This window comes from Mobula hypostoma, chromosome 5 (assembly GCF_963921235.1).
Source record: "Mobula hypostoma chromosome 5, sMobHyp1.1, whole genome shotgun sequence".
Taxonomy (NCBI): Eukaryota; Metazoa; Chordata; class Chondrichthyes; order Myliobatiformes; family Myliobatidae; genus Mobula; species Mobula hypostoma.
The window spans coordinates 135,710,893-135,738,556 of record NC_086101.1 but is presented as its reverse complement, the minus strand read 5'-3'; the positions used below and the strand labels follow the sequence as shown (position 1 = coordinate 135,738,556).

The following is a 27,664-nucleotide window of genomic DNA, read 5'->3' as shown; positions in this document are numbered from 1 at the left end:
TTGTTCCTTTTACCAAAATGCATTATTGTACACTGTATTCCAACTGCTACTTTTTGCCCATTCTTCGATTGTCTAATCCCGCTGTAATCGCATTGCAGCCTCAGCACTACCTACCCCTCCACCTATCTTCATATCATCCGCAAACTTTGCCACAAAGTCATCAATTCCATTATCCAAATCATTGACAAACAATATGACAAAGATGGTGACGAATCAGCATATTGAAAATCTGGCTAAGCGGTGCCACAACAACATCCTCTCACTCAATGTCAGCAAGACCAAGGAGCTGATTGTTGACTTCAGGAGGAGGAAACAGGAGGTCCATGAGCCACTGGGGGAGGGGTCAGAGGTGGAGAGGGTCAGCAATTTTCACTCCCCAGAGTTGTCCTGGCCCAGCTCATAAGTGTTATGAAGAAAGCACGGCAGCACCTTTACTTCCTTAGAAGCTTACGAAGGTTCAGCATTACATTTAAAACTTTGACACATCTCTAGATGTGTGGTGGAACAAGTCATAAAAAGTAATGGATACAGCCAGATCTACCAAGGGTTAAGCCCTCTCTGTCACTGAGCAGATCTTCACAGAGCACTGTTACTGGAAAACAGCATTCATCATCAGGGATCCCCACAACCCAGGTCATGCTCTCTTCTCACTGCTGCCTTCAGGAAGAAGTTACACGAGCCTTGGGACTCACAACCCAGGTTCAGGGATAGTTGTTACCCTCAACCATCAGGCTCTTGAACCAGAGGGGATAACTTCACCTGCCCTATCACTGAAGACAGAACTGTTCCAACAGCCTATGAGTTCACTTTCAAGGACTCTTTATCTCATGTATTCACTGCTTATTTATTTATTATTATTTCTCTTGTATTTGCAGAAATTGTTGTATTTTGCATATTGGTTGTTCTTTTGTCCTGAAGGGTGCAGTCTATCATTGATTCGATGATGGTTCTTAGATCTACTGATTATGCCCACTCCAAAATGAATCTCATATATGTACTTTGATAATAAATTTACTTTAAACTTTGAAGCTGTACAGTTACAATTTTCCCCGCGGAATGTTGACTAGCAGGCAAAGCATCTGATTCAAGATCGTTTGAATAACGCACAGGTTCATTTATTTCATTTACTTGTGGGTAAATTACAAGCTCCCGCTAGTGATTGGAGCTTGGACACTTCCTTCTTAATGCTAATATCCTGGATAGTGTTGAGCCCTGAGTGGGAGAGGGGTTTTTAATCAGCATTTTCTGTGTGTTCTTCATGTCCTGAGAGATGGAATCGGATCTCTTAATCCTGGGTCGAGGAAGAGAGTTGGGGTCTGTATAACAAGGAGAAGGCGTCCGACTGGGGCTGGGTGTGGGTCCAGTCGCGCAAGGACAATGCCCGGCTGAAGTCAGTTCAGAGGTCGGGCTCCGGGGTGGGTTTTCCCCTGACGGAGGGGTGGGGCGGGGAGGACGTCAGTGTCCGGGGGAGGGGGCGGAGTTTGCCGCTATCGCACGGGGAAGGGGGAGGGGCGGCAGTGTGACGCTCGGTGAGCGAGAGCCGAGTCAGAGGGAGCGTAGAGACTGGAGTTGAGTGGTAGCGCACGGAGCGCGTCGGATCACGTCCCAGGGGATTCTTGGCGAGAGGGTGAGAGTGAGAAGCGGATACAATGGCGGTGCTGGACCTGGCTCTTCAGGGCCTCTCCATTTTCGGACTGATCCTCTTCATTATCCTGTGGCTTATGCACTTCATGTCCATCATCTACGGGTAAGGCAGGGCCTCAAGGCCTGGGGTGGGGGCTGCTCTCTGTGACTGTTGAGGCGTGGGGGTGTTCCCATCTCTCCCATTTGGCTGCATGGGCCGAGGGCCTCTTTTCACTCCTCATTAATGATACACCAACATAGTTTGCTTGGGGCCTACTGCGAATGTGGGCCACTTTAATTTATTGTTTCCATCCCTTTTGTGTGAAGAGAACCCCCATTCTTTAGATGAGGGTGTCAACGACACATGTGCTGTATATTTATCAACTCGTATCTTTCTCTAAAGCCATTCTATCGGTAGGCTTTTTAAAGGAAACCGGGTCTCATCAAGAGTACGTTGGTCGTTTTAAATAAAACATTTCTACACCGGTCTTTTTAAAATAGTATATTCATTCTTTTACGTTTGAACTAGGTATTTTCCTTGAATTGTATAAACTAGTATTTGGAAAGATCGTGGAATTAAAGAGAACCGTGGGGGTTCTTAAAATTCTTCCATTACTTCCGCCCGTGTTTTGCATAATATGTAACTGACTGGCTTTAATATTTTACGTTTCAGAAGATCCATTCTATATGCAACCAGTTAAAGGAACGGTTATAAGTTTTTGTTATAATTTTCCGAGATTATTTGGTTGTATTTAAATCCTCTTTACTATGGATCATATTATCCGAAGTAACTGACTGAACATAAACTATGTCTTACGTGTGGTAGTAATATTATGATGGGAATAATACAAAGCAGTTCTCCCTCGGACAGTCCAATTCCATCACATAGCAAGGGAAAATCTACATTTGTTGAAAATCCAAGCAGCATACAAAGTGCTGGAGGAACTCAGCAGGCCAGATGGCATTTATGGAGAAGAGTCCATGTTTCTTTTTCGCATGGCGTTCTGTCCTCTCCTGTCAGATTCCCCCTTCTCCAGCCCTATATCTCTTTCACCAATCAACTTCCCATCTCCCACTCCTAGTTTTACCCATCACCTTGTGTTTCTTCTTCCCCTTCCAACCTACTTAGCCTGACTCCTCATCTTTTTTTCTCCAGTCCAGATGAAGGGTCTTGGCTCAAAATGTCGACTGTACTCTTTCCTATAGATGCTGCCAGGCCTGCTGAGTTCCTCCAGCATTTTGTGTGTGTTGCATCATTTAGTAGTTATTTTTCCAATTATTCTCTCCACTATTATTGGGAAACATATCATGTAGTCTTGACATGGAGTTCATGTGTTTGGCAAAAGTTATGGAAAATCAATTGTATTGAAAGGAGATTTTGTTTGTAATTCCAAGATGAGGCCAGGATTCTGAGTGTTGGTAGTGGAAGTGATATTTTATTTTTGTCCCCATACCACTTCCCTCCCCCACATCCACAAGGGTAGATAATACATTCTCATTCTTAGGCAATCTTTAAATAGTTTGGGAATCTTTAGTGTCTTCAGTTTTATGCAGTCATGTTTCCAAAAATTACCACAAGATGTAATTTTTTTTCCCTAGGATAAAATTGTTTGGTCAGCAATATAGCTACTCGTGTTGGATCATGTTGGATATTGTTCAATTTAATAACTTTGTGAGATTTGACACCTAGCCAACATACCCAAAAGATGACTAGTGTGCAGGTAGGGGCTGTAGAGTAGTGAGGAATTGATGCCTACAAGAAAGGAAGGGAATGGTGGGCTCTGTATTTGGTTCTCAATAGGGGGTGTACTATAACAACTTTGTTATAGTTGCATTGCAAAACTATTACTTTAAGCAATTCTGCATGTTTTCATCTCCAAACTCTGGAATTTGCTCCCCTTATATTCAAAATGGATTTCAACCACGACCAACTGCAGTTGAAATGCCACAAAGATTACTTTAAATTTCGCAAACACGAGGAATTCTGCAGATGCTGGAAATTCAAGCAACACACATCAAAGTTGCTAGTGAATGCAGCAGGCCAGGCAGCATCTCTAGGAAGAGGTACAGTCGACGTTTCAGGCCGACACCCTTCGTCAGGACGAAGGATCTCTGCCTGAAACGTCAGTCTTGACGAAGGGTCTTGGCCTGAAACGTCGACTGTACCTCTTCCTAGAGATGCTGCCTGGCCTGCTGCGTTCACCAGCAACTTTGATGTGTGTTACTTTAAATTTCTATCAGCCTTCCCCTCAGAACCTGCTGAGGGTTCGGTAAAAGACTGCATCTGCCTTCTATACTTTGCTGGTAGAGCCACTCAAAGCCACCTCTTTGAAAGTCTGAAAATAGACTCACCAATTATAATGCTACAATACAGTTATTAGAGCTCCTTTAATGGCAAAAATCTGGCAGAAATGGAGAGAGACGATTAATTTTCAAAAGGATACTGGTATATATGGTAAAATTCTGAAACAGTTGATGTGAGAATATTGTTATTTCCAATGTGCATGAGGATTTTATTGACTTTGCCACAGAAAGTCACTGTGATTTTTAATTTTTGAATAACCGTAGAACAGGTACTACACTGAACAGGCCTTTTAATTTTAGCCCAAGGTGTTATGTCGATTTTGATGCCATTTTAAACTGAAAACCCTCCTGTGAGTCACCTATATTCCTCCACACTCAGGCAATGAAAAAATAACATTCTATTAGCTTTCTTAATTTCTTCTTATGAATCCTGATCTAGGGCACCCGGTTCCTTCCATATCTCAGAACTTCTCACCATTTATTTTCTTTCTCCTGTCAAAGTGGATATTTTCATGCTTTCCCACATTATACTCTATCTGACAGACCTTTGTCCTGTTAATTAGCTATCTATGCTCTTTTGTAATCTCATATTGTCTTCACAACTTTCCTGTCTATATTGACATTTTTTGCCTTCCCCCAGATTACTACATCAATGGTTTCAAAAATTGAAGCCGCACTACTGAACCTTCATTGCACCTTACCAATTAGAATAAGACAACATATGCCTCTGTCCGTTTAGCCCGACTGTCTTCTTGCCATATTAGTATTTTCCCTCCTACACATGGAGCGCTTATTTTCCTCAAATCATTGAAGTGCCACTAATTTTTCAAACAACTCCAATAAATTGATCAAACATGATTTTCTTTTCACAAAACTGTTGACTTTGACACATTGAATTTTTCTAAATGCCTTGCTCTGCAAATGCTAAATTGTTTAACAATTTTGCTATGTATTCTTGCCAGTTCATTTTAGCTAGATCTGTTTTCATGCCATCACAATTGTTTTGACTTAAGGTTAAAATATTAGTGTCAGAAACATTCTCCCTCAGTGAATGTAAATCTTGGGAAGTTTAAGACTTCAGGACATGGCATAAAATTTCAGATAACCAGTTTTTATGTGAAATTGCTAATATATGAATAAGCAAATAGAGCCGCATAAAACTGCAGATTTTCATCGTTCTATTTTGCATCATCTGGGCACAATCCACATGTTGTGCTGGAAGTATGTTTCCTTTCCCCAGAGGCACATTTCTTCCATTGGCCTCGACACTTTTAATAGGGAGCAGATGACAGCATATGGGCGTAGGTGTATTCCAAAATTTGTGCAGCAGTTCTCAAACCTTAAAACCATCTACTTGAAACAGACTCCTGATTTGTACTCCTTTGGCCATCCTAAACATTCATTAACTCCACTGTTGGTGCATGTGTGTACCATCTACAAAGTGCGCTGCAGTCACACTCTCTGGTTACTGTACTGCTTTTAACCTCCAGCTCTGAAAGTTACAGTAGGTGCACAGGATTATATCAAGTTGCACACATTCTAACGTGGGAATATCCTTTATTGCCACAGGGTCTAAATCCTGAACCCTTCTCACCAAAGACAATAAAGGGTTTACCTCAGAAGGAATATAGTGACTCATGATGGCAGCTCACCACCACTTTCAAAATGACAAGTAGGGCTGAACAATAACTGCTGGCGTTGTAGCTGATGCCCAGGTTATGAAAAGAGCATTTAAAGTGAATTTAATGCAGAACGGTTTCACCAAGCTGAACGATCAGTCATATGGTGCAGACCCAGGACCTTAAATGGCTACTGCCAGCTTTTTTTTTAAAATTTCAGCTGTAGAACAGTATTTTTTCTTATCTTTCATCATAGGTCTATATACCTGATGTAGTTATTTAAAATATCAAGTCGTTTAGCTAAAAAATTAAGGATGAGATCATACACCATCGGAGGAGGTCTTAAAATCGTACAGTAGTTTAGTTGTCATGGGTTGGTAATTCAGAAGCCTGAAGCAAGGGATGAGAATTTGAATTCCATCATGAAATATAAGGGATGTAGTTAGATAAACAATATAACTTTAAAAAAATACTTGTATTAGCTATAGTGATGATGAACCCCATTGTTTTAATGCTTTGTAGGAAATATGTTATGCTTACTTGGCTCTGGTACACAGGCAACTGCAGACCTACAGTATAGAAATGACATTGAGTCTCAAATGTCATTCATACTTGCTAGTATGCCCATGTCCTATGGATAAAGTATGCACCTAAAATTACACAAATTTTCACAGTGCATTTATTCTTCTAATGAAAAATCAAATGTTATTCTGTTCTGTTTATTATATTTCATACTTTAAAACTTTGTGGGTCTTAATTAGTTGAAAGTTGTCGTCACTGTTTAACTTGAGATACTTGAAAGGGCACATCACATTTACAGCTAGTGGTTGGGAAAATTTTAATTGGCAGTGTTCAAAAAACTAATTGAAGCATTCTTTTTGATTAGGCAAGATTCTGGTTTCACTTATTGAGAAAGAGATTCACTTACTATGCTTTCTTGCTTACCTTTTTTTTGGTGCATTTTCTTGAATGTGGGCTGGAATAGCTGAAGAACCAATTTACTCTATATTCTCTGAAGGTGCCTGTGTTGAACATTGGTGTCAAACCAATATTCACAACCAATCTTCAAGATGCTGCAGAATACCACAGCTCTCCTTTTAAAATGACCTGCATTTTGACTTGAAATGAATGAAATCATGACAGTTTTAATAACATCTGTTTTATTAAAAAATATTATGTGCTGAAATTCTTTCTACAGAATCTTGCCTCATTAAGACATTAATTGGATCTCATTTGGATTAGTTTTGAAAGTACTGGTCGAAGAATGCTAAGAAATTTCTGAAAGAACTGCTGGAGGAACTCAGTAAACCAAACAGCATATGTGGAGGCAAAAGTAGTGGGGAGTGGGAAGATAAAGACAGAGACTTAAATGGAATGCCGAGCCAAATAAGGGAGAGATGTGATGAGCTTGTGGCAGGAGGAGAAACAAGTGTGGCACTTTTTATGGTTATAAGTGAAGATGCCAGAATAGAGTAGGATGGGCAGATCAGGGAGTCGTGGAGAGAGCAGTGCTTGAGGAAAGCAGAAAGGTGGGAAGGGGAGTGGAAGATGGGAAGTATGATTGCATTGCAGCTGCCAAAAATGGTGTCGGCTGATATTTTGGATGCAGAAGCTAGTGTGGATAGAGGTGAGGACTAAGGGAGCTCTATCAGGATATCAGTGCAGGCGTTCATTTTGCTAGCAGCATTCTTGCTGGTGAAGCGAAGTGTAAGAATATTGACCATTTAGGTTTGGATACCTAGGGCAGGCTTAAAGGTATTCTGAAGCAATGGTGTACAGGGCATCCTAGGTAATACAGGTTCCTTTTTTAATAGATGTTCAGAAGTTAGAAAATATACTGAAACCACCACAGTATTTTAATGAAGTTGCATCAATAACAAGAACATTTAAAATGGAGAGCAAAAAAAAACTAGTTATGTTCACAGGAACAAGCATGTAAATGTCAGTCTTTTGAATTTAATGATATAGGAGCTCCCTTGTATATACAGATATCCATAAGTCAAGTGTTCTTAACCTATAAAGAGTGTATCTGAAGTTTCAAAAGGGGCTCCTGTTATGTGTGATTTTTGTGATCCACATTTTCAAATAGATACTCAGTGGCCACTTTGTTAGGTACAGTAGTAGAATTTATTGTGGTCTTCCGCTGCTGTATCCCATCCACTTCAAGGTTTCACATGTGTTCAGCGATGCTCTTCTGCACACTGCTGTGACGGATGGTTCTTTGAGTTACCTTTGCCTTCTTGTCAACTTGAACAAGTCTGGTTATTCCCTCTCATTAACAAGGCATTTTTGCCCACAGGATGTCTTTTTGTTTTTTTTGCACGAAACTCTAGAGACTGTTAAGTGTGAAAATCCTAGGAAATCAGCTGAGATGCTTAAACCACCCTATTGGGCATCAACATTCATTCCATGGTCAGAGTCATTTAGATATTTCTTCCCCATACTGATGTTTGATCTAAACAACAAATGAACTTGTTGACCATGTTTGTATGCTTTTATATTTTGAGTTGTTGCCACACAATTGGCAGTTTAGATAGTTGTATTCGGTATGAGCAGGTGTACGTAATAAAGTGGCTTTTGAGTGTATACATCAAATCACCAAACACTAGGTTAACTGATGTCCATGGGCAATGGGAAATGTCTGCTGCATGAGAAATGTTAAAAAAAAAATTTCTGTACATCACACAGTATGTATAAGTCTTTAAATAAGTTGCTTAACTATATGTTATCTCCTTATCCTTTTAAATAAAAGCTGTTTTACACTAATTCTATACTTTAAATTGTAGTAATGTAGGTATAGCAGAAATAAATGTATTTATTACATGGCGCCAGATCTTCAGGGCATGTTGTTAATTATCCGTTTACAACTGTATTGCCCTTAAGCATAAAAATAAATTTAAAATATTATTTTCATGCATTCTTTTTACAATACTTGAAATATAATTTACATTTTGGGTATTTTCTGCATTTGCTTAATATTCTTAGATATTTTTACTTGTTTATGGGAAGTCTGAATATATAAATACCAGAAAAACAAAAATTGATTGTACACTTATTTTGCCTCCATATGGCATGGTGATAGGAGACGTGAGCATATGTTGCAAAATTTAAAAAAAAACTAAAGTGTTTAGGAGGAATTTATCAGTTAATGGCAAAATTCCTTGACACGCAGTGAGTTTTTATTTTCCAGTTTCTTTTGTGTTCATTTTTTGCTAAGTAGTGTATGTTGTTTTAAAAGTTCTAAATATAATCCAGTACATCGCAGAATGAACTTCCCGAGAGTATTGGTGTGCTTTTAGGCTGTTGGTGCTGTGGGGTTATGAGAAAATCTGTTATGCTATAAAATGACACATTCAGCATTTTACTTTACACTGCCTGGGAAGGAAATCTATCTAGTGTTTTGGATATATTGTGTTATTCTACTGCTTTGGAATTTAGTTTCATTTGAGTATGTTTGAATATAACGTAAAACCATACATTTGTTACCTAGAAAATTTCTAGTTTTTTTGGGGGGGTGGGGGAAGCACTTTGCTGAGCATGCATTGCTTGACACCTCCAACTGGTGCAGTATACGGTTGCAAAAAATATCTGGCTGCCTGCGGTTACTGTAAAACAGTGAATGTCAAATATGCTAGTCTCATTCAAAATAAATGCAGTTGGTGCATATGGAGCATTAATATTTTAGAAATTGAAATATTCTTTCAGTATAAAAATTATACTGAGTAAAGTGATAATTCTTAAACCACAATGTACTTCTATATATTTTTTGAAACATAATATTTTGATTTGCCAAAATGTATAGTTTAAGCCTTAAGCATTTAAAAGTGTTGTCAGAGTGGATGGCCATACGTTTACTGAAGCAACCTAATATAAAAACCCTACATACCTGCAAAAGAATGATTCTTTATTTAGATTTGTCATTTTCTTTTCCTGTTACTTGTCTTTCTTATGCACAGAATTTTTAACCCCTTGATGACATTTTTGAATCTTTTTAACAGCAAGCTAAGAAGCTTTATTTTGCTTTACTGCAGTGACTTGTAGAAGGGGCCGACTGGAGGAGCAAGTTCATAAAATGTCACGAAGTATACTTGCACTGTGATTAAATTATAGCAGATGCTTAGTGTTCATTATGCTTTATAATGCAGGTGTGGTCTGGAAATAACCTATTATCAACCTTCCTACAATGGAAAGACTATCATGAGTAGTAAATGTCAACTTTACTTTGTTAAGGATAAGTGGGAATATATATAATTGAAAGCCAATAATATGATGCATGCTGTAAACCTGGTGACCTCATTCTTCTCTTCATATTTTCAATAAAAGGTTTTTTAAAAGATTGGAAATCCAATCGTTTTAACAAAAAAACTATTTCAATTCCATTTTGTTTTCAGAATAATTTAAATTAATCCTTAAAATGAAAGGTGTTCATTGATTACTGAAAAAGGTCATAAGTTTTTTTTGTGCATGCCTCAAGATTCCTTATCAGTCTGTGTTAATAAACCAGCAGATCAGGAAGTCCCAATTTATGAGCACCCCTACATTTGAATTAGCGCCCATAGTATTAAATTCAACTATCTTTTGTCCCTATTTTTAGTAAATATTCTTTCTCATCAGTTCTATGTGTTTTTGATTTCGCACATCAATCACATTGCTGTGTGGAGGTATGGTTGCCATATTGAGAAATATTTGTGTTTTCCAACCCAGGGACAAAATTGTCTGGTGAATATGTTTTTAAAAAAATGGAACCCATTTGTAGACCGGGGCAGACTGTATATTATGAGACTATTGATATAAAATGTACTTTGTAATCTTGAAGTTGTAAAATAACAGCTCATTGGCAATTATCTCCTGAGGTAACTTGTAAAGACAATGAGTAAGATATTTGTACTCACCAAAGAGATTAAAAATGATTAGATTAGATTCAACTTTATTGTCATTGTGCCGAGTACAGATACAAAGCCAATGAAATGCAGTTATCATCTAACCGGAAATGCAAAGAATAGTGTTATTTACAAAATAACTGCGAATAAAAAGTAAGTGCTACAGCACACAAATAAAAAAGTACTGAGACAGTACAATATGGGTGCAATACTGCTTAGCGCTGTGATGTGAGGATCAGCAGGGTCACAGCCTCAGGGAAGAAGCTCTTCCTGTGCCTGCTGGTGTGGGAGCGGAGGCTCCTGTAGCACCTACCGGATGGGAGGAGAGTAAAAAGTCCATGGTTAGGGTGAGATGCATCCCTGATGATGCTTTTCACCCTGCCAGGGCAGCATTTATGGTAGATGTTCTCAATGGTGGGCAATTGGGTGCTGATAATCCGCTGGGCAGTTTTCACCGCATGCTGGAGTGCTTTGCGGTCCAATATGAGACAATTGCCATACCACAGTGAGATGCAGTTGGTGAGTATGCTCTCAATGGTACAGTGGTAAAAGTCCATCGGTATCCTGGGACAGAGGTGAGCTTTCTTCATGCTCCGCAGGAAATAAAGGTGCTGTTGCGCCTTTTTGATCAGGATGGAGGAGTTCAGGGACCAGGTGAGATCCTCGGAAATGTGGACTCCACGGAATTTGAAGCTTCATACATGCTCCACTACAGTTCCATTGATGTAGATGGGGACATGAGTGTGGCTCCTAGCATGCCTGAAGTCCACAATGATCTCCTTGGTCTTCTAGGTGTTAAGGGCCAGCTTGTTGTTGGCACACCATGTGGCCAGATGCTGAACCTCGCCCCTGTAGGCCGTCTCGTCATCCCCTCTGATCAGGCCAACCACCGTGGTGTCGTCTGCAAACTTGATTATGGAGTTAGAACCATGTACAGGAACGCAGTCATAGGTGAAAAGGGAGTACAAGAGAGGACTCATCACACAGTCTTGAGGCATGCCGGTGTTCAGGGTGAGAGTGGAGGAGGAGAGGTTGTCTAACTTAACTGATTGGGATCTGTTATTCAGAAAGTCCAAGGTTCAATTGCAGAGGGATATGCTGATACCAATCTGGCGAAGTTTGGGGATCACAGTATTGAATGCCGTACTAAAGTCAATGAACAGCATTCTGATGTAAGAGTTGGGGCTGTCCAGGTGAGTCAGGGCAGAGTGAAGTGCTGTGGAGATGGCGTCCTCTGTTGACCTGTTGGTGTGATAGGCAAATTGATGGGGGTCCAGGGTAGTGGGCAGACAGGATTTCAGATGTGATAGAACCAGTCTCTCAAAGAACTTTGCAATGATGGAGGTGAGTGCAACTGGGCGGAAGTCATTCAGGCCCGTGGCAGTGGAATGCTTCAGCACTGGCACGATGGTGGCAATCTTGAAGCTTGTGGGGACAACTGCCTGGGCCAGGGACAGATTAAAAATGTCTGTGAAGACCCCAGCCAACTGCTCTGCACAGACTCCGAGCACACGGCCAGGTATTCCATCTGGACCAGCTGCCTTCCATACATTCATCCTGCTCAGGGTGGAGCAAACATCGGAGGTGGAAAGAGAGAGAGGCAGTTCACCAGGTGGGAGATCAGCTTTGAGGGTGACCTCCTTGTTCTCTTGGTCAAAGCGAGCGTAGAAGTAATTGAGCTCATCAGGGAGGGAAACAGAGCTGGAAGGGGGCACAGTACTAGGTGGTTTGAAGTCTGTAATGACCTGTATGTCATGCCACATGCACCAGGGGTCCGAGGAGTTGAAATGCTCCTCGATTCCCTGTTTGTATGTGTGTTCAGCCTGAGAGATTCTCCTGCTCAGCTTGGCCCTGACTGAGCTGTCAGCCTCCCGGTCTGCAGAACTGAAGGCTGAATCTCTGGCTTTGAGCAGGAGGTGAACTTCTCTGTTCATCCATGGTTTTGATTGGGGAAAACTTTTATTTGTTTTTGTGATGTCATTCTATCTACACACTTGTTGATGTGCTCAAGGACAGAGTTGGTATATAAATCAATGTTAATCTGAGAGTCTGTGGTGGCATGGGCAGCAAATACGCTCCAGTCTGTGTGCTGGAATTGTTGCTGAAGAGCAGAGTCAGCCTCCTCCAGCCAGATCTTAATAGTCTTCATGCAACACACATCAAAGTTGCTGGTGAACGCAGCAGGCCAGGCAGCATCTCTTGGAAGAGGTACAGTCGACATTTCGGGCTGAGACCCTTCGTCAGGACTAACTGAAAGAAGAGCTGTAGTAAGAGATTTGAAAGTGGGAGGGGGATGGGGAGATCCGAAATGATAGGAGAAGACAGGAGGGGGAGGGATGGAGCCAAGAGCTGGACAGTTGATTGGCAAAAGGGATATGAGAGGATTATGGGACAGGAGGCCCAGGGAGAAGGAAAAGGGGGAGGGGGGGAAAAACCCAGAGGATGGGCAAGGAGTATAGTCAGAGGGAGAAAAAGGAGAGAGAAAGAAAGAATGTGTGTATATAAATAAATAATGGATGGGGTATGAGGGGGAGGTGGGGCATTAGTGGAAGTTGGAGAAGTCAGTGTTCATGCCATCAGGTTGTCTTCATTGTGGGTTTCACACATTTAATGACCGGGAAATACTTGAGGAGCAGAAACAATGAAAGATGGTTGGACTGTCCCAGGTAGGGGAGGATAGTGGCTTTGTAAGCGTCAGCCCCATTTGTGTAGACATGATCTAAGGTTTTATTTCCCATTGTGGTGCATGATACATTTTGGTAAAATCTTGGAAGCACGGTACGTAGGTTACAATGATTAAAGTCCCCAGTGACAATGAAGGCTCCGTCTAGATGCAATGTCTGCAGCTTGCTAATAGCAGCGCTGAGGTCTTTCATGGCTACTTTAGGATTAGCATCTGGTGGGACATAAACTGCGACAGCAGTGATGCATGTAAACTCTCGTGGTTAATAAAAAGGTCTGCACTTAATAATCAGGTATTCCAGGTCAGCAGAGCAATAAGTGTCAGCAATGGTAGAGTTAGTACACCATGATCGATTCATGTAGATACATAAACCACCTCCCCTACTTTTACCTGTCGCTGTTGCAGCTCTGTCAGCCCTGAAGACCGTGCGCCCTTCCAGTTCCACCACGTTTTTTGGGACATCACTGTTTAGCCACGTCTCCGTAAAAAACATGACGTTGCAATCCATAAGCCTTCTTTGTGTGAGGGTCCAAGTTCTTAGTTCATCAGAGACCGAACATCGGCGAGGAAGATGCTAGGTAGTGCTGGCCGGTGTGGATTTAGCCTTAGCCTCCACGCTTCCCGCATCTTTGTTTACGGTCTCGGTGCAGGGCCCTTCTAATCGGAGCGAGTTGAATGCAGGTTCGCGGTGTCCTTACTAACTCCAGAGGTGGTTGGTCGAAGTTGAATGGATAGTCCAAAACTGTGTTGGTGCATCGATAGTTAATGTCCAAAAGTGACTGTTTGCTGTAAGAGTATTTCGCATAGCCAAATCGAGCGAACACGAAGGAAACAAGCAGATATATTAACACTTTTTCGAAATCTGGTAAGACACTGAGCCTTGCGATACACACACGCCACCATCGGGGCAACTTTATTTAAGGAATCAAGGGATCTGAGGATAACAATGGAAAGTCTAGGTATGATTTAATTGTGAAGGTTCAAGATAACTTCAGCGGTTGAATTATTAGATCCCTTTTGCTCTTGCTGTGCACACAATAGAAGGATGAAAATTATGCCACCTATAATTATTAAAAATTCACAAATTCAGCTGATTGGAAGTGTTCAGTGAAATTAACTCAAGTGCTTGTCAGAATTAAGAAACCTTTCATGTACCCTTCTAATAATCGATTTTTCCACCTCTAGCATAGGTTCTTATTGCTGCCACTGTGCTATTTTGGTTTGGTTTAGCACAAATTTTCATTTTAAATTTCATTCTTTTCAATCCACCTTTCCACTCTCTTCGAGAATTCTTGGCTGTTTGCTCCTGCATTATGGCCTCTAGTACACCCCCAAACTTCATTTTAAGAACTATCTTGTGTGACGCAGCTCAGGAGATTTTACTACACGGAAGGCATGATATTATTTGATGCTTTTGTCGCTGCTGTTGCAACAGAGGAAATAGCATACTGTAAATTTTCTAAAACATATTAAGCATAAAGTTTGAAAATAGACAGTCAGTTTTGTAATGCATATTTTGTTCATTATAATCAAGAGTCTCTTGTTAATTGCAGCATACTGACCATTGAAACAGCAATTATGTATAGTATATTCTAATTGCATTGTAAGTTCTGTCCTTTTTGCTGCAAATCTTTTTAAAGTTGCAGTCGATTTTCTGCCTTGCACCTTTCCTGTCTTATTAAGATGTACTTTCTCCACTCACCAGGGCATAAATGTTTAGGAACCCAGTCTCAAATTTTCTTTGACCTGTGGGGATAGGTAGAAGCACCCTGAGCACAGGCACAATTATTTCTTAAAAAATATAGTTGTCTTGCTTCTAGAGGTGCAGGCCTTAAGTACTTATCATGATGTTTACATCACTCATTGCCATTGTCATCTGCAATATTTGTGACAACATTTCAGTTGATCTTGTGAAAACCATATTTTCAAGATATTTATATTTTAGCAGAATTTGTATGCAATCTTTGACTGAAAGTGGTAGAAACAGGCATTGACCATGCCTACCATTTTCTCTGCTGCATATGATTATATAATGTCCTTCAGTCCCACAGTTCTGCCCTATATTTGTTGTCATTGATTTTGTAAAGTCCAAAAGTGTGTTGATTTTAATTCAATGTACTCAGTACCCATTGAATTTGGTTGAGAAACCTGTGGTAAAATAGTTGACCCCTTATTGTAGGATCAATCTAGTTATAGAGTCTCCAGCTATGAAAACCAGTTTCTCACCATCGATCCTGTTACGTTTTCTGAAAAATGTATTCCTTGAGTCTTCTGTTGCACGAGCTGAGCATTTCAAGGCTCTTCCACCCGAGCACATAGGGAGTTAAGAGGATTAGATCACCAAGTTTGTAAATTGGGAAAAGAAAACTTGTCACCTTATTTACGATTGCTCACAAAAAAAGAGGGAAAAGTAAATGAGCATTGAGGATTAAAGTGTCCCAGTGGTCTTTTTTGCAGGTAAATGATAGATAAAAGGACTACACTGAAATAAAAGACAATATAGAAGTGCTACATTGCATAAAGATATGAAATTTGTGGGTTAACTGTCTTATATGCCTGTACTTCCTTTTGTACAGTGGAAAGAAAGACTAGAATGTGGATCAAGTGAGAGATGGTAAGTGGTACAAACTTAAGGGGAAAACGTCTTGGAAGGTGAATAAATCCAACTGAAATATTTTTCAGGCTGCTTAAAAAACAAAGCTATGGAATATGAGGCCTTCATTTTCAGATCCTTCCTGGCCTCAGAGGATTGAAAATACTCAAATATTGTACCATCCGTTAAAGGGAGAAAAGGATAAACCAAGTAATTATGGGTCATTTGGTTTAATAGGTGGACAAATCCTGAGGGATAGTTGTAAACCTTCATTTGAAAAGGCATAAGTTAAGAGAGGTTCACTCAGCATGGAATGGTTAACTGATACCAGGTGGAAGAAGATATGATTTGAGGTTACAAAATTCAGGGGTCTAGATGGAGTAGTTAAGTACCTTTTCCTAAACTTAACAGGGTCAAAAACCAGGAGGTATAGCGTTAAAGCATTTATTAGGATTAGAAGCCAAACGAGGAAAATAATTTTTCACCCAAATTGCCGAGATTTCATGGCTGAAAGGTTGTTATGGGCAGAAGCCTTTATGATATGATTATGAGGACACGCAGTCCCCTTTTATTGTCATTTAGTAGTGCATGCATTAAGAAATGATAAAAATGTTTTTCCAGAATGATATCACGAAAACACATGACAAACCGACTTTAAAAACTCCAAAAACCACATAATTATAACATATAGTTACAACAGTGCAAAGCAATACCGTAATTTGATAAGAACAGACCATGGCACAGTAAAAGTCTCAGAGTCTCTCGAAAGTCCCATCATCTCACGCAGACAGTAAACCTCCAGCGCCGCCAACTTGCCGATGCAGCATCCCGGAAGCATCCAACCACAGTCCGACTCCAAGTCTGTCCAAAAAACTCCGAGCCTCCAACCACCTATTTGACACCGAGCACCATCTCTGCCGAGCATTTCGACCCCGGCCCTGGCAACAGGCGATACGCAAAGCCGAGGATTTTAGAGCTTTCGTCTCCAGAGATTCACGATCGCACAGTACCAGCGGCAGCGAAGCAGGCAATTCGGAAGTTAATCCAGATGTTCCTCTGCGCTTTCTCGTGGCTGTCCCCGTCAGAGCCGGATTGTGCACGGCACCTCTAGTTACACATATCGATGTTCCATACCTAGTTATCACCTATTTTAAAAAAAAATTACTTGGATATGTATTTGAAGATCCGTGACCTTGAGGCTGTGCAATAGATGCTGGAAGATGGGATTACACTGGACTTCCCTTTATTAACTGGTACAGTAGGCTGAATGGTGCTTTCTAAAATGTCAATGATTTTCTGTACCACATGCTGATATAAGCAGTTACTAATCTTTGAGTATAGTGTGAGGAAAGTAAAAGGGCATTGTATAAGTTTAAAAAAAATCACAGCAACTGTACAGAGATTCTTGGGTGGAAATTCTAAAAAAAAATGTTTATTTCAACTCCCATTAACCTTTGCTGAAGTTAAGTGACATCTATGACAGCTAAAGGCTTGTTTAAGTCATGCAGATTCTGAAATAGAATCAAGGAAGGTCACTTCGCTCATTGTGTTCATGCTGACTCCCTCTTGCCCTCCTTTTTCCATGGCATTTGCAGTTTTTAATCCAAGTATTTAGGATTGGAATTGGTTTATTGTTGTCACATGTACTGGGAATCACTGTAAAGTTTATCTTGCGTACAGAATAAATCAGTATTCATTGCATTGAGATAAAACAGTAAACTGTAACAGCCACAGAGAAGGTGCAGTGCTGATAAACAATAAGTTGCAAATCATAATGTGTTAGACTGTGAGGTCAAGTCTATCTTATTGTACTAGAGAACCATTGAGTGAAAAAAGATCTAGTGCTTTTGCAGCATACATGACAAATAAACTCCTCTTGGGCTTCCAGCTGGGTACAGGTATCGATTATAACCAACGTTGTTAGATGAGAAACCCATTGCTACCACCTGTCTTTCCTATATTTCCATGGTTCCTGGAAGGCTCACTAGGATCCTGAAGAAATACAGGAGTAATACCATCCACAAACCCATAAGGAAGCTCCAGTCACAGTTTATGCAGGTCAAAGATGACCTGGGACTCAGGTTGGCTGACGTACACAGGATTTCCTGTGGGGCAGCTTTTATCGGCCAGACTGGATGTATGGTGGAAACCCGCATCAAGGAGCACAGGAGGTGTATCCATTTGAGTTACCCGGAAACTCAGTGGTAACAGAACACTGCATTTGCAATGGCCATAGGATTGACTTCGGCACAAAACTACTGTGCCAAACCAATGGCTATTGGGACTGCCTGGTAAAGGAAGCCATTGAAATAAAACTAGAGCAGTGGTCCCCAACCACCGGGCCACAAAGCATGTGCTACCGGGCCGCGAGGAAACAATATGATTTGGCGATATGACTCAGCTGCACCTTTCCTCATTCCCTGTCACGCCCACTGTTGAGCTTGAACGCACGCAAGGTCATTACGCATGCGAGGTCATTACCCACGCGTCATCCATGTCAGTGCGGGAAGGAGATCAACTCCTCGAGCTTGCAAATGACGGCGAGCTGAAAAGTATGTTTGACATAAACATCTCTGCCGGCATTATGGATCAAAGTCAAGGCTAAATATTCTGAGATAGCTGTGAAAGCACTGGTAACGTTGCTTCCATTTCCAACATATCTCTGCAATGAATGCAACGAAAACTATATTGCGGAATAGACTGGACGTAAGGAACCCCCTTCGACTATCGCTGAATCCCATCACCCTTCGATGGCACCGTCTTGTTGCAGGGAAACAAGCCCAGGGCTCCCACTGATTCAGCGATATTAGTGTGTTGCAATGATTTTATATGTTCATACAGGGAAAATATGTGCTGTGTGTTTTAATATCCAAATGTTACTTAAAATGTTATGATGCTACTGACTTATAAGTAACTTATATAACCATATAACAATTACAGCACGGAAACAGGCCATCTCTGCCCTTCTAGTCCATGCCGAACTCTACTCTCACCTAGTCCCACCGACCTGCACTTAGCCAATAACCCTCCATTCCTTTCCTGTCCATATACCTATCCAATTTAACTTTAAATGATAATATTGAACCTGCCTCTACCACTTCTACTGGAAGTTCGTTCAACACTTACTTCAAGCTCCCCTGTCCTCCCTGATAATTGACTTATCACTATATTCATGTGAGGAAAATATGCGCTGTGTATTTAATATTAAATTCGTTAGATAAATCCTTTTAGCCACTTATCACCTATATTCCAGTCGTGATTAACACCCTCCCCCCGAACAGAATTGCCAAAAACGATTTGTAGAAAAAAATTGGCACGTACACGCATGTGCACACAGGTTCCCGCACAAGGCTCCATGGTCATGGTAGTCTTTCTCAGGGTAAACACAACGTATTCGACTGCTACTCTTGTCCGTTGGCAACTGTCCCGCCCCGTCCCCCCGGTTGGCTGGTCCGCTGGTCTGCAAGAATATTGTCAACAAAAACAGGTCCGCAGTGCAAAAAAGGTTGGGGACCCCTGAACTAGAGGAAAATAATTTTAACAAAGATGACGGTCTCGGTCTAAGTAAGAACTGGATTTTGATTGTAATAAATAGGTGGGAGATTGGAAACCTGATTGGATGAGGACTAACCAATCAGGAGGGATGGGATATGGAGACATAAATAACATTGGACTAGACATACCCCCAGGCATCATCCCTGAAGAAGATGGCAGAGTTTGTCATCAAAACTTTGGTCATAATTGATACCTTCACCTGGTTGGAAGCCTGAGAAGAGTTTATTAACTATTTAGTATCCTAACGATAGTGGGGCAGAAGCCTTCCTTGAGCTTGGTGGTATGTGCTTTCAGGCTTTTGTATCTTCTGCACAATGGAAAAGGAAAGAAGAGAAAATGCTTGGGGTGGATGGGGTATTTGAACATGCTGGCTGCTTCACTGAGGCAGTGAGAAATATAGTCAGGGTCCATTGAGAGGAGGCTGGTTTCTGTGATGCGCTATTCCACCATCTCTTCAGTTTCTTGTCTTTTGCAGAGCATAGCTATACACTACTGTGCAAAGGCCTTGGATATATTTGTAATGTTATAATTGTGTGTGTGTGTAGGTATATTTTGTAAATCAGGAGGGAGCAAATAATGTTGAATGGTGAGGATGGAGCATCGTGGGAGGGGTGTGTGACTTGTGGCAGAGATGGAGTGACAGGGCAAGGAGGGTAGTGAAGATGCAGACACATTCATCCCTGAGACACCAGATAAGTGTGATTCCAATCAAGTGGTTTATTGATTATTACAGAATGTCTCTCTGGTGTTTCTCACTCCCTTCCCCTTTTCCTAACCATGATTTCCCCCCTCTCTGCCACTCCCTTCCCACTCTCAGTCCACAGTAAAGACCTATATCAAAATCAGGTTTATTGTCACTTACATATGTCATGAACAGCCTTTCCTATCCATTTACCTGCCTAAATGCCTTTTAAACATTATAATTATTCTGCCCTTTATCACATCCTCTGGCAGGTCAGCCCACATACCCACCACCCTCCAAGTGGAAAAGATTCCCTAGAAAATTAAGTTTGCTTCCAGCACCATTTCATGTTGCTTCCCAGATCAATATATCTCATTTGTCTGTTTTAAAATCTTATCTTTATTTATTTGCCAGTTTATTTTTAAGCTTTGTCCCCAAATAGTTATTGGATCTTCTACAGGTTTTCTGTTTGATCAACTTGGCATTGTGGCTATTGTATTGAATAATGTCTTTACCTCTAAGGTACAAGGGTCAGGACTAAATAAATTAGAACACTGTATTCTCTTGGGCTTTTTGTTTTTCTCAAAGGAGAATTCTGTTGTAACTGTAGACACGTGTTTCACTTGGTCTTTGTAAATATTGGATTTGTGATCTCACTAGGTATACATGATTGCTGCTAAGGCATGCAAGTTTATTGTGGTAATGAAAGCTCTACTTCTGATATGTCCGCTGTCATGTGCTCTAATGATAATACTTTGCACCTGCTGATGTGTCGGTCAGGGCCAGTTTGTGTGCAGTTGATAGCTGTTAAATTTGTAATTAGCTGTCTTTGCAAATAAATAGTGTACTCTCCAAACCAAGGCAGCCAGCAAATAAACTTAGACATGAGACTGCATTCAGTGGAATCTGGAGCATTGAACAAGACGAAAGAATTTGTTTGGTGGGGTGAGTGTTTCAGGCATCATCTGTGGAGGGAAATGGACAGTTGACATTTCAGGCTGAGGCCCTTCCTGGGGGCTGAAAGAGGGAAGAAAGCTAGTTTGAAAAGGTGAAGGAAAGGGTGGAGCAGGAGTTAGCATGCGATAGGTGGATCCATGTGAGGAGGTGATTGGTAGGTGGAGGAGGGGCAGGGTGAGGATAGTGACTGAAGATGGGAGGTGACAGGTAGAAATGATAAAATGCGGGGGCAGAGGAAATGGAGCATGGATTCTAGTAAGGGAGGTGAGGAGAGCAATGGAAACAGTGGGAAGTGGATAGGGAAATAAGTGGAAAGAGTGGTTATGTGCAGATGGTAGAGGGGGCAGGAAGAATTGGTGAGGAGGATGGATATGTAGGAAGAACTAAGGAGATCAGGAGGAATAAGAAAAGAGAGGGGTGGATGCAGTTTACCTGATTTTTTTTTTAGAGAATTGAATGATCTACCCAGGTGGACTATGAGTTGTTTTTCCAGTCTGCACTTGGCCTCACTCTGGCAGTGGACAGGCATGTTGGTGTGGGAACGGAGTAGAGAAGTAGAAGTTTAATTTTATTGACATTCAACCATACACATCTATACGGCTAAACTAGACAACATTCCTCCGGACCAAGGTGCAGAAGACTGTAACTCACGCACTTAACATAAGTGATATAACCATAAATAAATGAACAATTAATAAGGTACCTATATGATACAAGTTAAAAAGTAAATAGGATAATGCTACTGGCTCTTCATACATGATGATACCTGGATGATTGCAAGGATTTCAGTGGCCTTATGGCCTGCAGGAAGCTGTTTTCAATGCTAACAGTTTCTGTCCTAATGCTACGGTATCTCCAGCCTGATGGTAGGGGATCAAAAACATTGTTGGTCTGATGGGAAGGATGACGATACTAAGGGCCTTGCACATGTAGTTGTCCTGAGAAATATATCTAATAGGTGGAAGAGAAATCCTGACGATCCTCTCGGTAGTCCTCGCAATCCTTGGTAGGAACTTGAGGTCAGATGCCTTGCAAATCCATACCAGACGGTGGTGCAGCTGGTCAGGACCCTCTCGACGGTGCTCCTGTAAAAACTGGTTAGGTGTGGGGGAGTCTTACTCTCCTCATTCACCTCAGGAAGTGGATACACTGCTGTATTTTCTTGAGCAAAGGGTAATGGTGAGATCGTCCATTAAGTGCACTCCCAGGAACCTGTTTTTCTAATTCTGTCTAGGGAGGAGTTGTGAGGAGCAGTGAGGGGTGGTCAGCCTGCACCTTGCTAAAGTCCACAATCACTTCTTTGATCTTGTCCACGTTGAGCTTCAGGTTGTGCTCACACCATTCTACAGCTGTTCTACCTCCTCTCATTATGTCATCTTGTCATCGTTGATCAGGCCAACAACTGTTGTCTTCAGCGAATTTGATAATTCACTTTGAACTGGATCTAGCAATGTAGTTGTGCATCTGCAGCGGGCTGAGTATGCAGTCCAGGGGAGCATTGGTGCTCAGTATGATGAATCTAGAGATGTTTCTGCCAACACAGTCTAACTGTGGCCTTTCTGTCAAGATGTTCGGGATCCAGTTACAGGGAGAAGTGTTGAGACCCAGCGAGGATAGCTTACCCACCAGCTACAGAGTATGATCATATTGAATGTCGAGCTGAAGTCAATAAGCAGCATCCTGGCATATGAGTACCATTTTCCAGGTAGGACAGTACAGAGTGGAGTGCATCAGTGGACTGATTCGTGAAATTAAGAATCCAGTGTAGTAGAAATATGGGATTTAATGTGATCGGTAACCAGCCGCTGAGAGCACTTCATTGTTGTTGAGGTTGAGGTCAGTGCCACTGGGCAGTAATCATTGAGGCAGGTTACTGCTGTCCTCTTGGCATTGAGGTGAGAGGGGCTACCTTAAAGTCTGAGGGGACAGTGGACTGTTCCAGAGAGATGTTGAAGATGTCTGTTAGAACCTCAGTTAACTAGGCTGTACATTCCCTCAGCACAAGACCGAGTACAGTGGTGAACCCTGTAGAATTCTCTCTCTTTCTGCATAAATATGACCTAAAATGTGATCAGATCTTCACACGTCCTAAACTAGATAAAGAGAACCCAATTGAATAAACAACACAAAAAACATGATACTTGTTCATATATTTATTGTGAAAAGTGATCCAATATTACATGTATTTGTTGGAAACAGTATGAACATCTGGGGCAATGCCTTCTTAAAAGCTATTTCAAGTCAGGAGTTCCAATCAATGAGATGAGATTGGAGGTGTGGGTTGTAGAGGTGCCCTGCCCTATGAAAAAGGTAGTCAGGTTACTGACAGAGCCTACTCTTTTCAAGAAAGATTTGCTTATGTGCACCATGCCTTGATTGAAACAACTTTCAGAGGACCTTGGAGGAAGAATTCTAGAGATGCATGAAGCTGGAAAAGGCTACAAAAGCATTTCTAAAGACCTGAGTGTACATCAGTCCACAGTAAGGCTACGTCCACACTAGACCAGATAATTTTGAAAATTATCCGCTGGTTTTGTGTAAAAATGATAAGCGGCCACACCAGGCATTTTTGAAAATACCTCCGTCCACATTAAAATGGGTATTTGGGTGAATCGCCTCCTACTGAGCATGTGCAGGACACATCTACAAAAAACAAGCGAAGAGGAAACGGTATACTTGGTGCGCGTTTGTCCAGTTACAGACTAGAAAAATTTAAAAGGAAATTGCCGAACGACGGACAGCTGTGGACTCTCGCGCAGGAGGGCTTAAAACTAAAAAAAAACAAATACTGGAGCGTATGGAGGCAACCGACAGGGTATTCACAGACAGTATGACCCGGCTGATGACGAACATTGAAAAACTGACACAATACCAGCCTCACAGCGACTACAATAGCTACGCATACGGACACACAGACCCCCAGGTGGCCCCACCAACATCTTCCCCACTCCCACAGAGGGGTCACCCTGGAAACATTTCTTACAGCCATAGTCTCTTCACTGATGAAAGGGATGACAGGTTTTTTAAAATCTCTGGTTACCCCGTGCACACTACAATGCCCAACCGGCGTTTTCAGATTTAAACACACTGGAGAGTGTTTTAGAAAAGCTCCGTTTTCGGGGGAGGAAAACGCCGTTTCAGTGTGGATGGAGGGTCAAAACGAAGAGAAAAGGCTTCGGTTATGGATTTATCCGGTCTTGTGTGGACATAGCCTAAGAGAAATTGTCTATAAATGGAGGAAACTCAGTATTGTTGCTACTCTCCCTAGGAGTGGGCATCTTGCAAAGATCACACCAAGAGCACAATGTGTAATGCTGAAGGAGGTGAAAAAGAACCCAAGGGGAACACCAAAAGACCTGCAGAAATCTCTAGAACTTGCTAAAGTCTCTGTTCATGGAAGGACACCACGGAGGAAGCCACTGCTCTCCAAAAAAATCAACATTGCTGCACATCTCAAGTTTGCAAAAGACCACCTGGATGTTCTACAACACTTCTGAGATAATGTTCTGTGGACAGATGAGACAAAAGTTAAATGCTTTGGCAGCTTTGCACATTGCTATGGTTGGAAGAAAAAGAGCACTGCACACCAACACCAAAACCTCATCCCAACTGTGAAGGAAGGTGGAAGGAGCATCATGGTTTGGGCCTGCATTGCTGCCTCAGGGCCTGGACAGCTTGCAATCGTTGAGGGAACAATAAATTCAAAATTGTACAGAGACATTTTACAGGAGAACGTCAGGTTAGTAGTCTGTCACCTGAAACTTAATAGAAGCTTAATAGACCTTAAACCTATAAAAGTGTTGTGAAAGGACCTGAAGCAAGCAGTTCATGCAAGGAAGTCCACCAATATCCCAGAGTTGAAGCAGTTTAGTAAGGAGGAATGGCCTAAAATTCCTCCAAGCCGATGGGCAGGGCTGATCAACAGTTACTGGAAACATTTGGTTGAAGTTATTGCTGTACAAGGGGGTCACACCTGTTACCAAAAGCAAAGGTTTACATAGTTTTCCCAACAAATAAGTCAAGTCACATTTTATTGCCATTTCGACCATAACTGCTGGTACAGTACACAGTAAAAACGAGAGAACGTTTTTCAGGACCATGGTGCTACATGGAACAATACAAAAACTACACTGAACTATGTAAAAACAACACAAAAACTACACTAGACTACAGACTTACCCAGGACTGCATAAAGTACACAGAACAGTGCAGGCATTGTAATAAACAAGACAATAAGCACAGCGGAGGGCAGTAGGTTGGTAGTCCGATGGCTTGGGGGGAAAACTGTTACATAAATAAACAGCTGAATGGATTCTGTCCGTTTCTGTACTCCAGCCGAGTATTTCGTTGGAGTCGGATGTAGTCCAATTTAATGTCCATTGGAGAGCGAAAAGGACGGGACAGCCAGTTGGCTAGGGCTTGCTTTTTTCCTGGCACGGACGCCTGCCTGCTCGCCTCACTTCCACTTCCTTGCACATCGCTTATGACGTCCCCACCTCTGGCCACCGGCATCAGGCGACTCTGAGGACTGCAGGCCCGATTCCCTCAGCAAGCCGACGTCGCGCAATTTAACCAGCAGATCTTCATGGAGGTTTGTTTTTGGGCGATCTCTGTATTGTAGCAATATCTGGCGATGGTCGATAGTCACTCTGTTATCCATTGCCCTAAACCCTAATTGTGCCTTAAAATTAAATTAAAGTAGCACCAGATCCGAAAGGCCGCTGCTGCTGTGCCGCGCCGCCTGCTGGATACATAACGTGTAATATTGGATCATTTTCTCAATAAATAAATGAACAAGTATGTTTCTTGTGTTATTTATTTAATTGGATTCTGTTTATCCAGTTTTAGGACTTGCGTGAAGAGCTGATTATATTTCAGGTCATATTTAGAGAATAGAGGAAATTCTACGGGGTTCACAAACTTCCTAGCACCACTGTATATTATCAGGTCCTGCAGGGTCTTCCTGGCATCAGCTGCTGAAGACAGAGTGCCTGCTCCTTGGGGGAGAAAGGTGGGGCCTTCCTTGCCAGCAGATCGTTCTGTGCATCAAACTGAGCGAAAAGGACACTCAACCTATCAGGAAGTAAAGTATTTCTGTTGTTACATACAGAGTGAACTTGTTTGTTGTGGTCTGAATGTCCTGCAACAGCACTTTCTGTCTCTGCTGTCACAGAAATGGCTGGATATTCTCTGTGGATCATCAATCGTGTTTTGCCGCCTTGATGGTGTGGGAAATTGCAGCTCTTGCTGACCTGAGAGCTGTCTTACCCCCGATCAGAAAGCTGCGTCCCAGTCCCTCAGCAGTGTGCATGGCTCTGATTTGCCTTCACGTAGATGTGTTTAATAATGATGACACCCTCCGGGCACTTCTCTATGTGGCCAGTCATAGATCTCAGTATTTATTGATGTTAATATGATGGTCCAGATTCAAGATGGCAGCATGTCCAAATGCTGCGGCCACTCCGACTCCAACTCATGGAGTAAATGTTTATCCTTTATGTATTTCTTATGATCATAAGACAGTAGTGGATATTAAGAATGTAAAGTACTGCAAGACTCCCTGACTAGTGAGTTTTTGAACAGCAGATTAGTTCTACAGCATGAGCTAATTGTGCACCATGTTGTCATCTGCTACAGCCACAGAGGGGAGACGCCGTCAGAAGCAGTGTGCAAGGAAGCAAACGAGAGGAAAGCGTGCTGGTATTTGTGCGAATCTAAAGGAGAAACCCTTCAAGAAATGGTTCACATCCGTGACTTCAGACAGCTATGTTGGAGCAAATAAACTAGCTGCTGTTGCAATCAACTATAGGTTCATGTGCATTTAGTTTCCATTTATACAGCTATGTTTTTAACAGTATTGAAGTTCTTGGAGTCCATTGCTTTTGGCCCAGTCTGACTGAATTCAATGCATGAGGATATATCAGTGGCATCTAATGGTTCATTTTCCTGGTGCCACTGTAATTTCTGCTGACTCAGTATCAGGTTTGGGTAATAATTTTTACAGCTTTATGCTAGCACTGGCTGAAACCAAAGGTGTTTAATGTTGGGACTTTGTTCAACAAATAAGTTTATTGCGTTCAGGGACTCATGTTGGTCTAAAACTTGGAAGTTAGGCATATATTTCCTAATATAATCTCAAATTTGTAAATATCTAAAAAAAACTAGATGCAGGGATATTGTAAACTGCTTGTAATTGCGCAAATGAGGCAAAGTTTCCATTAATATATAGGTCACCTACACTACAGGTGCCTCTCTGTTTCCAGGTAGAAAAAAGCAGTATCATTCAGGCCAGGCAAAAAGGAATGATTGTCACAAATCAGAGTGTCAATATAAGTTTTTGGGGCCTTAATGTGTAGTTGAATCTGCTTCCAAGTTCTGATAGTGCTGCAATCACAAAGCTGTTACTAAAATGTAACTTATTAACTGCAGTGGGGCTATTAAGGAGAGCTGTTAAGGAAGTCGTCTTACAAAGCATTCGCTCTGAGTAACCATGCTGGGCACGAGTCTGGGGTAGAGGGTGGGCTTTTTTCCACCATGCAAAAATGGATAGATGGGCAGTCCAGTAATACATTTTAACGTTCAGTAAGGCAAAACCACCTGCTTCCTTGGGCTTTGACAAGTGTTTTTGAGTAATTCTAATGGCTTCATAATTCCAAATGAAGGGTATAATAATTGAATCCAATTGCTTAAAATATGACAGAATAAAACATGGAATTGACTGGAAAAGATGAAGAAATTGTGGCAGTACAATCATCTTGATTGCGTTAA

The 27,664-nt window shown here is 41.5% G+C and overlaps 1 protein-coding gene across 1 annotated transcript in view; it reads left to right on the top strand.

Annotated features, from left to right (window-relative positions):
• Window positions 1–1,527: 1,527 nt before the first annotated feature.
• The window catches only part of ugcg (UDP-glucose ceramide glucosyltransferase), a 67,931-nt gene continuing 41,794 nt past the window's right edge, over window positions 1,528–27,664 (top strand). The window contains exon 1 of the mRNA XM_063048978.1: window positions 1,528–1,747. Within this exon, the coding sequence (XP_062905048.1) occupies window positions 1,650–1,747 (98 nt within the window). The 5' untranslated portion in view covers window positions 1,528–1,649. The remainder of the gene's footprint in view (window positions 1,748–27,664) is intronic.